The sequence below is a fragment of the Pyricularia pennisetigena genome, chromosome 5 (assembly GCF_004337985.1).
Source record: "Pyricularia pennisetigena strain Br36 chromosome 5, whole genome shotgun sequence".
Taxonomy (NCBI): domain Eukaryota; kingdom Fungi; phylum Ascomycota; class Sordariomycetes; order Magnaporthales; family Pyriculariaceae; genus Pyricularia; species Pyricularia pennisetigena.
Genome location: NC_043743.1, coordinates 2,690,170 through 2,702,430, shown reverse-complemented (window position 1 = coordinate 2,702,430; position 12,261 = coordinate 2,690,170). Strand labels below are relative to the sequence as shown.

General features: G+C 48.8%; 2 protein-coding genes across 2 annotated transcripts; one reads left to right on the top strand and one right to left on the bottom strand.

Annotated features, from left to right (window-relative positions):
• Positions 1-3,944: 3,944 nt before the first annotated feature.
• Positions 3,945-4,814, bottom strand: PpBr36_08742 (uncharacterized protein; the record flags this gene model as incomplete). The annotated part of the gene is made up of 2 exons (XM_029895868.1): positions 3,945-4,149; positions 4,705-4,814. Coding segments are annotated over 2 exons (315 nt in total), but the record flags the coding sequence as incomplete, so codon positions are not given.
• Positions 4,815-7,714: 2,900 nt separating this feature from the next.
• On the top strand, positions 7,715-9,007 carry PpBr36_08741 (uncharacterized protein; the record flags this gene model as incomplete). Its single annotated transcript, XM_029895867.1, has 1 exon — positions 7,715-9,007. The coding sequence occupies one exon, from the start codon at positions 7,715-7,717 to the stop codon at positions 9,005-9,007; it is 1,293 nt and encodes a 430-aa protein (XP_029746790.1).
• Positions 9,008-12,261: the final 3,254 nt, after the last annotated feature.

Below are 12,261 nucleotides of genomic sequence, written 5' to 3'. Positions count from 1 at the left end.
CCACAAAGCCGCCTCCCGTCGGATGCCTCGGAGGCAAAAGAATTTTTCGGCGGCAAATGGAGAAACCCGCGGGTCAGCCCAGTGCGAGCGGACTTGGACTGGTTCAGCGAGGTTGGACTACGACGCATTCACGGGGCGGTACAAAGACCGGGAGGGGGGTGTGCTTAGTTGCTGCCGCCTGTGCTATGTTTTGAGAGGCAGGCCCTCTGAGGATTTCTTGATGATGGGTATAGAGTCATAAAAAAAAAAAAAGAGCTTGGTGTCATACGCCTCACCACTTTCTTCTTTGGTTTTCTTACGGGGTGTAAAATCTTACTGGTGTAAATAGGGAGGCAATTGCCCAGTCAAAGAGATAGAGAGCTTGGCATCCGCCTCTGCGGCTTTAATTCACATGGGATCGACGGCGGGAGACGAGGCTGGGAGAATCAGGGCCCGGCCAAACGCTTGAGAAAAGAAGCAATATCATATTAAACGAGTCCAGGCAGCAGGCAGCCCGGCATTGCTGGCGACGCCAGGGAGAGAGAGCCCTTTGTGGCGTTACGATAACGCGTTTGAGAGATATGGTAATTATAGCGGCTTTTTTTAGGGTTTTTTTTTTTCGCGCTTTATCGGCCCGTTGATTTGACAAAAAAAAAGGGTGGTGAGATATGGTCGTCCAAACAGAAATGCGGCTCTCTGTGGCTCGTAGTTTGCCGGGAGGTTACGTGACAAGCGTGTGATTACCGGAGCAGTGGTTGGGACTAGATCAAGCAGTAGTCCTGTGTGCAGACTATACAGGATGACTCACAGGCAATCGGCATCACCAAGGCTTTTGTTTTATTTGAAATTATCCATCCATGTCCATGTGAGCACGCGCGGGTGCGATTCCCGGAAAAAATGACCCATCATTGGAGATAGATCCCAAGATTATGTTGCCCCCTTTCCAGCCGTGACTGGACCGCTGGACGTATCCATACCCAATAGATTGCCCAACAATACAAGCTTGGGCGTATGCTTAAAACCAACGGTTTTTCGATTTTTTTTTCTCTTACCTTAAGAGGCCTCCCTCCTAAATGACGTATCAGTAGTACTTTACCGTAGTTATGCCTTCATTTGCCACTTTGCGGAAAGGGATCTTGTTCCCCTCACCATATTATGCCTTTTTTTGTTTAAATGCATTGCTAAGCAATTCGCGCAAAGTGGAAACTGCCCTTCGCTTAGAGGGGCAAATGGGTTTCTCAGGGGTCAGAGACAAGTGGTGGCTGGGGGAGTTTTTCAGTGGCGTTGCGTCTTTTTCTGCGCCACTCGTTTAGAACCTCGGCAATTTGCGCTTAGAATGTCCAATCAGCCTTTTAAGCGATTGTGGAGAACAGAAAACCTGCTTAAGCGCGGGTGTTCTACAGTAGGTCTACCAAAGTAGGGTGCCGGACCACGTTTCGACAGCGTGGTTCCCGCGGGTCCCATACCCAACCGGGAGACCTTGTCGCGCGTCAATTAAGTCCTGCTTAGTACTATGTCACTTTGCACAGGCCCAAGGCCTTGTGACGGCGCCTTGGCCGAAACTGTGATGGATACCTGTACATTACGGCGCCGCTAACACAGGTAAAAAAAGTCAAGTTAGATCGCAAGGCATTTTTTTTTTTTTTTTTTTTTTTTTTTTTTTTTTTTTTTTTTTTTTCTCTCTTCTTTGCGACTGCGAACTTGACGGGACTCTACCCGCGTTGCAGTCGGGAAGCCCACTTTATTCCTTTGTCCAGTATTGTTTGATTCGTCGTTTACCACACAGGCGGTGTATGCATCGGGGACTTTTTTTTGTTCGTTTGTTTCTATTCGCCCTCGCTTCTACATGAGGCGGTGAACGCCCTTCCCAACGGTTAGGTTCATCAGCTGAATAAGTTTCATGCCAAAAAAAAAAAAAAAAAAAAAAAAGGAGAGAGACTTAGTCACGAAACCCTTGACATCCCTATCGCGAAACCCTACCGGACCCATGGTTCTGCGTCACACAAGCGCAAGGCTGAGCGATAAACAAAAATAGGGGTGTGTCTTACCTCGACAAAGAATGCCTGCATCGAGATTCTAGGCGTGATATTTTTGCGCACAGAAGCAACAAGGGCTGTCTCAACCTCGAGAGAGAGAGAGAAGCACAGCACGGATAAAAAAAATAAAATGAAAATTCTACTAGCTATCTAATACAGGCAACCCCCTATTCGCAAGAGCATCTTGAATTAGTATAGGCGAGGTTGGTTGAGACCCCTACAGAAGACTGCTTTTTCACAGCTTCACGGCCACCGCCGTTGTTAAAGCCTTTTCATTTATTTTTATTTTTATCTCTATTTAAACTGCGTCAATTGCAGCTATAACCTTCAAGTGACGGCAAATTGATCATGAAGACTCAGGGGTTGCCTTGTCGCGATGGGAAAGACAAGAAGGAAACAATAAATGCAGTAGTAAAGTAAACAAAATGCCCTACAAGAAGCATACTCGCCTGAGGTAAACATGGATGTTTAGCTTGCTTGCTTGGTGTCTGTGCTGCATATACTAAAAAAAAAAAAAAAAAAAAAAAAAAAAAAAAAAACCCATAGGAGACGTGTGAGTGGTGCAAATCTGCAACAGGCGATGGGAACAGAGCGATGGTGCGCAACCAATTACACACCCATACCCTCGAGGTGATCACACAGGGCCTCCTGCACCATCTGCGTGTGCGCACACGCACAACTAGGGAAATGACGATAATAATGCAATGCGACCCGTCAAAATGAACGGCACACCAAAAATGGCAGCTAACAAGGCAGTGTTGCAATGCAATATGAACAAGCCATGGTAATACGAAGACCACATCAAAGTAAATGATTCTATATTCTTTCACCATAATGCACTTTACTGTGACTCCTCTGCTGCTCACCGCAACAAAGTCTCGTGATAGTCATGATCTGCTCTTCAGCAGGATCTCTTCCCATGTTCGTCTCAAGATTCGAGGATCTGTGGGCGGATCAGGCCTTTTTGCTACGTCACTCTGGGCCTGACATATTCAAGGGCTTGCCACGTATCACCCAGGAGCTGCCCCCCCTGGTAACCAACCTGCGTGCTATTCCTCTGGCATACATGCTGTCGCATGGGGCGACCATGAATTGGAAGCCTCAAGCAAGGGCCTATGAAATAGTCGGTGAGGCGCTTGGGGAGTGCGATACTCGAAACCGCCCTTGTACCGTCTACATCTGTTCTTTATTTGGACTGACGAGATCCTCTTTTGCTGCATCAACGACGCTTGAGAGGTCCAACTGGACGTCGACGTTGAACCGGACGGGGAGAAGCGAAGCCCTGGGTAGGGTGAATTCATACTAGGGTGCCACATGCAGTGGAGAGAAGCTGCAGATTGATGCGTTGAAGCGGATCCGTAAACTTCTTTGGTGTAGCACAGGTGTCCAATCGGGAGAGCAAGCTGCATGTGCAGACAACAGCGCCAGCGGCATATCGGCCACTCGTAAGGCCGCCTACCTCATATTGGACATCAACGCGTCAAAACATGATATTGGGCCGGGCATCCAAGCATATGTGGTCTGGTTACCACATAGCAACGAACAATACCTTCATGTGTTCGTGAGTCATTCTTCCTTGCTCTACCGCCGTGAGCCATGTTCGAAAATTCGGTCTGGTTAATTGTGGCAGATGAGGAAGGCAGGGTGCAAGGAAACATGGGCATATCGGCAGGTGAAAATTTTCACTTTGCGAGTACGGTGAGCAAGGGATCAGGATGGAAGGAGGGTTGATTTGGTTTACAGGCCCGGTCGGTCCGGGTCTCCAGTGTAATCGAGTCATCCCGGGGGAGCACTAGTAAGGGAAAATGATCCCTCCGACTGTGCTGGGGGAGTACAGCCTGGGCACATCAGGGATAATTGAAGGATGAGGGGCCGGTTAACCTTGGGCATGCATCCAGGCCAAGAAAGAGAGAGAGAGGGTGTATGCGATCAACCGTCATCTCCACCTTCTCGAAGGAAGTTTGTGGATCCGCCAACCTCTCCGTTACGAAGGAGTTGACCCGTACCGGCGGGTGGGATATGACTTGTTTGAAAGGATTTTGTGGGCGATCGAGAGACAACGTGGTCGAACGAGGAACCACCTTGTACTGTGTAGGTCCAGCCCAGGGATAATGGCGTGCATTGGAAGACAAGGCTGAGAGGGAGGGCTAGTCAGACCAGCAGTTTTGTTGGTGACACGATGCAAATGTCTCGTACTAGTCTATCGAAGGGTTAGTCTACCTAGGGATTTATTTTGATGAGCTAATTTGATTATACACCGAGTGGTGTGAAGATACGTTTCGGTGAAGGTGATTTGAGTTTTGTCATCATTAGTTAGCGGTTTTGACCGGTGGTTAGATGATCCTACCCATGGTTGGCAGGCACAGGCGTGAGTTGCAGACGATCAGCGAAGCCGAAATCCTCGCATGTGCACGCATCCAAACGGTTGCTTCTTGTAGATAATTTAATTCTGGCGATTGGTGTTGGATCAGGTACCTGATCTGCTTGGGTGTCAGTGGCAGGACAAGCAGGCAGAAGCAGAGGCGTGGACGCAACGCAAGGCACGACATCGAGCTGCCTCCCGTGTGGTTTGCTGTGGTTGGAAATTCGATATAAGTACGGATGTGGGTAATAGGCCCGACCAGGAACCAGTCAAGCGTTGTCGAACACTAGGGGCAGAGAATACGACGCCATGCGACGGAAACCCTACAGGCTGTGCAACAGGCAAGCAGGGTAGCGAGATTGTGAAGAAAACTCAAACTCGATAGGTTCGCTTTGGCAGCGACCAACAATGCCACCGGCCACCCCCCACTGACATTCGCTGGGATGTGTAATTGTTTCATGAATCGATGCTGTGATTGATTGCTGGGAGCACGCTCAGGCACTCTGATGAAGATCGTAACGAGAAGCCAATTGCCGATCTTTTTTTTTTTTTTTTTTTTTTTTCCATCTTACCAGCAAAGAAAAAGGTGGTAGTGGGAGAGGTGGTTGAAAAAGTGGGAACCTCTTATCCTCAATAATTCAAGTTCTCGTAACTTTTATTAATTGATTAATAAATTGATGGAATTGAATAATGCGAAAGGCAAAAGCATTACTGAATTGGGCGGTCCAACGAACTGCTTCTCAGTGAGCAAGGAACCGCTGCAAAGTCCTGTGAGATTGATTGAGATTGGTGGAGTGCGACCCAACCAAGAGCTAGAACAACCCACCCATCACCGTTACCAACTCCTACCAATCACGCCTGTCGCGTGCGTTCTGGGTGTGGTGCAGTGTATCACATGCATTTTATTCTTTGACAAAACCAGCGTGATCGATCAATTGTATCGTCTTATTACATAGTAGATAGTGGTGTGCATAGTCACGCCTTCATCTCCATTGGGCTGACTGGCTGTGCACTGATCGTGATGCCATTCACGAATCGACGCTGGACCAAGCAGAGATCGACTTCACCAAGTTCATCAGCACGTTTCTTTGTGTGTTTAGTCACGTTGAAAATATATTTGTTCATCTCCGCTCACCAGTTGTATGTGCAACTACGAACTGCCAGAATCCGTGCTAAGGTTGCGTCTGAACCACAAGACACATTGGAGTTTGAGTCAACTGGGTGGTAGCCTTTCGTCATCTCGTCTCTTTCTTCGTCTTATCGGGACCCTGCGTGAAAATGACTGAAGTTTGTCTTTGGTCATTCATCCGAACCATTTCCTACTATAGGTTATGCAAAGTGACGGCCGCCGTCCAATATTTTAACAGAAAGGCCGTCGTCATTCACCAGCTCACCCATTCATCGAAACATGAGTGCAGCATTCTATCAGTCACCCCGCCGGATATAATCCACTAAAACATATGCTCACAGCGAGTGTGCTGTCGCAGATTGCAGGGCACGAACTCGTCGTCAGCCAGTGCTGCTGCGCACGCATTCGGGGGTTACTTCCATCCCAGCCCCCCGGAAGTTCTTTCGGTCTATGGGGCAGAGACGTTCAGCTCCACTGGCAGCACCACTATCGGCACTGGCAAATTGGCAGTGATCCGCTCGGGAACCTGTTTGCTGGAGCAGGCAAGCCAGGTTGAGTCGTTAGACAAACAGTCATCTGGGGACGCGTCTCTACTTGCCTATTCGCACCAACACCCCCCCTGATCCCCTTTGACGGCTGTGTTTGAATAACGCGATACGACTTAGGATTCGCCAGCACTCAAGCGATACACCCAGAAGCACTTTGGCCTACAGCCCTCGGTCCGTGAGGATTCTTTTGCCTTCTCACACCTCTTGGCTCGTTCACCTTGCCACGCGTGTTTTGTGGCAGAGCGCACGGCCCACACAACACAACTATTCTGCTAGGGAGAGGGCCGGCAGAAACATCAGACACTCAGTCTCAAGCCACCTTGCTAGTACGGCTCGTTAGACCCTGCATTCATCCGCTCATTTGCAGGCTAGAAGAAAATCTTTGCCTTCTACCAAGCCATTTTTTGTCCTGCCTTCTTTCGATGGACAGGAAGGCTATCCGTTCCCGCGGACGCCCCAAGAATCATCTCGCTTACACCTGGTAAACCTCTGGGGACCGGAAGAGACTTTGCAGCCGGGATCGTGGTCCCGGAGTGCAGAATTTTCTCTCTGGGCAGGGGAGGCCCAGGGGCTCAAAGCAACGCGACAAGGCAGAGGTGGAGACGCGGCCGAGCAAATCCGTCAAATCAATCAAACGCAAATCTTGGCCGAGGCTCGCAACAAAAGCAAGCAAAAAGAAAAGAAAAGGGACAAAAACGAGCGATTTTGACAATAGACGACTAATCTTTTGTTGTCGGCTGCCTCTTTCTCGGCATCGTGCTCTCTGTTTGTTGCCCGAGAGCTACGCTAATTCTGGGATATCCCATTTACATATATGCCCGTATTTGTGGCCTTGAAGGCTTGTTCTCCAGCTCTTGTTCGTTTTACTGGGCTTGGGCCTTTTGATTGGTGTGGTTTTGAAAAGAACAGACTTGACCGTGTTCAGTACGGTGCGACGAACCGTGGCTAATTCCCGGTGAGATTGTGAGCTAGCAAAAAGAGGTACCAGGGTACAGGGTACTTGCTTTATAATCACACACCCCCTCAGGTTTCCATCCTTGGCACGATTGTTATTTTGCAAGGAAACTAGGGCCCCATCCCGGCCCCTGGTTCACACCCCTTCCGGCGCAGCAAGTCGAATACCCACAATATCCGCCCCCCCCTCTCCAGCGGATGAGATTTACTCTTATAAGGCACCGGATACCCAGAACTTCCACGGACTCCTGAGACCTTCCTCTATCAATTTTGGCTTTGCCATCCACCACCAGGAACCAACATCATCTTACAAATCACTTTTGCTGGACTCTGAAAGAAGTGTCCAGTCATCATTAGCAACTTCCAGCAAAGTCGATACGTCGTCGGCTTTGATCCCATTTCCTCAGGATCCTGAGGAACAAATACTCAACACACTGCTATGTTTCCCCGGTGTCGACCTTCTTCCATCCTTCCCACCGACCACGCACCCAGGTGACTTGTTGGTCATCACACTCCGCGTCTCGACAAAAAGCGCCATCTTTTGTTTGAAGTTTTAGAATATTGAGGCAGTGTTGCCTCGCGCTGGAGGGCGCCCCATTCCCTCCAATTCATCCCGATCACCCGACAGCAATTTCCGGAGAGCACATCTTCAAACCCAAACTGTCGGAATACCCGCAGATAATAGATAGTCCCTCCCTGACTAGACATGTCTTCCAACTATTACCGCTCGTCGCCTGCTGCGCACGAGCAATACTATTTCGAGAGCGCCTCGCCCACGCCGTCTCCCCGCCACTACCGCGAGTCTCGGGACTTTTACGACATGGCGGACCGACGGTATGACATGCCGGAACGGCCTGCGACTCGATCGCACTCCCGTCGCAAGAGCAGCAGCAGCTTTATGCAAGGGCCTCCACCAGTGCGCCCGCCGACGGCGCACCCTACTGCCGCTGCATCTCCGCGTTACAACAGCTCTGGCCAGTACGCGACTGTGAATGTGAGTGAGTCGCGGCCATCGCGAAGATATTCTTCTTCGGGAACGCGTCTACGAGGCGAACGTCGCAGCTCGCAGTCGTACTATCGGACCTCTGAACGACGTGGGGACTCCGACGAGGACGAGTGGTTCGAGGACAACGGCGCCTATTACGTGCTGCCCGCGCAATCGAGATCGAAGCGTTGGAGTGGCATGGACACGAGGGATTACTACACGCGCGATGGGCCTGAGACTGATTACCAATATTACTATGCACAGGCACCAAGGGATGCATATCAGTCGTCGCCGATGAGCCCGGAGCCTCGCCGATCAACACATAGTCGTCGTCCGTCTGTGTCGACCCCGCAAAGACCTCAGACCACTGCCCCTGGCAGCTCGAGCAAGCACAAGAGGTCTTCCTCGAGGCAACAAGATTCGTACTCTCGACCGCAAGCCTCTGCCCCAGAGCCAAAGCCACGCCAGGCTACCCCACAGGACGCCAAGAACCACCAAATCCCGGAGGGCTATTCATTGTCTCACTGGGATCCCCTCGAAACCCCTATCATCTTGGCCGGCAGCGTTTTCGATGCCAACTCTCTAGGAAAGTGGATCTATGACTGGGTCGCCCACGTTTACTCTGGGCCTGAGGGCCGTGAAATGGTTGGAATCGCTGGCGAGCTGTGGCTGCTTCTTATCCAGATTTCGGGAAAAATCAAGCGTGCCAACGAGGTCATGCCAGAAATCCGCACCATGGAAAACAGGGAGATGGTCGATGATTTTATCGTGTCTGGTGAGCGCCTCAACGAAAAGCTGCGCCGCCTCCTCAAGCGCTGTGAGGGCCCAATGCTGAGCTCTAGCAAGACCGGCAAGAGCAAGCTCGGCACTACTGCTGGTGTCAGGTTTGTTCACACACTCCTGGGTCGTGATTACGAGCTGGCCAACACGGAAAAGTTTATGGCCTCTGTCCGCCTCTGGAACCTCAGGTTCGACGCCAACTGCGAGGACATCCTGCTGAACCCCACCAAATAAATGGTCCCTGAACCCCTCCCCATTCCTATCTTGCATAACTGCCATGGGACTTGATCTTCCGGTTTTCTGTTTCTTTTCTTTCTCTCTGTTCATTTTTTGATCAAGCCCACGGAGAGGATTGGATCGTTCGCCCGAGACGCAGGAGCCGCTTGTCTTTTTTCCATTTTGGCCACAATATTATTTGCCCCACGGGAGGAGTCCAGGTTCACCACCAAAAAAAAATTTTGCCACTTGTACGATATGGATCGCATTCCTAGGAGTCTTGTCCGGTCATATACCCCCAATGGTTTCCGCGGATTCTTTGTTTTCCAGGAGAGCTCCAGGCTTATTCCTATTGTCTACATCAAAAAACAGATTTTTTTGTCGGGAGCAATCCCCCAAAATCACCCGGCGGCCGTTTTTCTATTTCCACTGGACAGGATCGACCGTTTCCTATTTATTTAGAGAGATACCCTTCTCTTTCATCTTGGCTTTTCTATACTCATGGAATAGTCACGCATCCAGGCGTGACCTTGAATCAGCGATACGAACTCTTGGACACCAGCACATTGTTTATGATTTTTTATTTTTACTATTGAATTTGCTGGGACTAGGGATCAACGCGATAACTAATTAGGGCACATTTGCACCCTTGGCTTACTGTATTGGCTTTGTTTCTTGTTTCAATGGTGCTGGAAGAAGAAAGGATCGCTGGCGTTCGGACTTGTGTGGCTTTTGTGCCACATTTTTCTTCAGTCTTATTATCACTGGTTGATGGATATACCCTAGTTGAATCCTTAGTCTTTATTATCTGGACGCATTTACTCACCATTCAAACTTGTCTTTTGTGAACATGATGAATAAACGTGACTTTATCCGATTGCCTATTTTCATATATATATATATATATATATATATATATGGTGAGCAGATCAGTATTTTCTCGGAGGGCATTTAAATGGCCTGTAATTGTGTTCAACTCCTGTCGACTGCAAAGATTTTCCTATGTGTTTCTTTTCGAGGCTGTCTTTTTTTCCTTTTTGCTCTATTATTGCAGCCTATCCCTATGCGCTAACAAAGCGCAAAAGCAGCACTTCGCTTCACCGCGGTGTTGTACCTGTCTTGATTGGTCGTCAACGGGGAGGAGAGGGCGCGCCAAGCAAGCAAAAATTTTTGTATTTTATTTTTTCGATACGGGAGACGCCCCCGAGGACACACAGACCAGGAAGGCACGGCTGATTCAAATCATTTCTACATATAAAATTGGTGGGACCAAGCAAGGGAACCAAAAAAAGGACGCATGAGAAAGCAACTGGCGATTGGTTCCGCCCTGGGGGTGGGCTGAGGATATGTGGTTTCGGAACCCTAATCATAGATTTTGCTTGTTGTTGTTTTTTTTTTCTCACAAAATTTCTCGTAAGGAGAATTAAAAAAATCAAAAATAAAAAAAGCGTCCCCCATCCCTTGTCCCTTGGTATCCGAAATTGGGGTGCGGGCCGGTGGAAGCCCAACGCGTATCTTTGTGGTGGCTTTTTGGGTCTGTTGTCGCTGCCCAACACCAAAGGGCAGGAATGAGTAAGAGGGGGTTAGATGACGCGGGAACGTGCGCTGGCAAAACCTTTTTTTTTTTTTTTTTTTTTTTTTTTTCTTTGGGTGGGCAGTGGGGTGAAGGAATGGATGCGACCGTTTACCGCTTCTCATTTTTTTTTTGTCTTTTTTTACTCATGAACACAGGGATAGAGAAAGGATTGAAAGCATGTCTAGGGCAAAAGTCTGTTTTACTCTTTTTTTGAGGTGGTCACAAGGCGCCGGCCTAGGGTTCAGTGGCCAGGGGATGATAAAACAACAGATTTTTGGGGGTTTGATATTCAGCAGATAGATCGGGCTGAACTTCCGTCCCAAAGGAAGAAAAAAAAAAGGAATTGGGTTAAATGGTCTGACTACGGGAGACGAAATAACACGTTGGGATGGCATTCAGAAACACGGCAAGAAACGGGTACTGTGATTTAGCTAGCTCATTGATCCCATTAGATTGGATGAACAATATCGAAAGCGCACGGCGTTTGGTTTGGTGTTTGATGCAGGCCGCACCCTTGCGTTGCGTGTTAGTGACAGAAAAAGGCCCGTGGGTTGGAATTCTCCTCTACCCATACACCCCTCAAGCGGCATTCCCATTGAACGTTGACCGAAGGGCGCATAGGCACACCGCGTTACGCCCCTCCTTGGATTTCTTTTGTTTTGGTTCTCATTTTTCTCCTTTTCATTTCTTTTTATGAAAATTTTTCCTCCGTGACACAATATTCGCCGAGCCGTGCGACCAGTTCCTGGGTGAATAAAGGACCGACATGCCGAGTATTGAGGGCATTGGTGACATGTTTCTTTTGGCCCCCCTCGCGGTTCGGCATTTTTATCCATCACCGACCACTCTGCTGTGTGTCTTATCCTTTGCAACTCGCTTAGTCTAACAGCACAAAGAAGAAATTTGATTTTTTTTCAGCTACTTTAGGACAAATATCCTTCAGGAGAAGGCCCCTGGCCTGCCGTGTCGTGCCTCGTTGAGGCGGGGGGCACGGTCTAGATACGGACGGGACTATTTTTTTTTTTTTTTTTTTTGTTCTATCTGGTCTCAGACAAATGAGAAACAAACACTACACCTGAGCTAGGTACGGTCTGATGGGGTCTCGATCACCAAGCCGAAGGGTTTGCGACATTTTTCCTTGCTGTCATTTCTACCGCTAAATATTTCTTCCATTTGCTTTTTATTTCTTCTTCTTTGCGGCATTTGACTATTCCGGGGCTAGAACATTGATGCGACCAAAGCTCTGGTCTGGAACCGGTTGTCTTTCTTTGCCTTTGGTTGGCGACTCCTCGAGGGGCAGAACGCACCGCGAATCATACCGGCACATATCTCGATGCAGCCCGACGATGATCCATGTTTTCCCCCCCAAAACTTACGATTATCAATCAATACATGCAATTTGCTGCACATTTGTTCATCGTTGTTAACCCACTGACTTTAACCCCTGTTCTATTGGAGGGTAGGTTAACAGTGACGAGAACGATTGAAGAAAACCTCAAGGCTACTTACAGTCTGATGACGGAATGTCAAGATGAAGAAACTAGACAAGGCCCTGCGTCGTGCATATAGTCCCGACTGGCGTTTTCCTTATCCCGTTTCTTCACTTACATCATCGCGATAATAAGGCCCGAGACCTGACGCAATTTTGAGTTTAGTTGTCGCTGCGCTTTTTTTTTTCACGGGCTTATTTATTTGT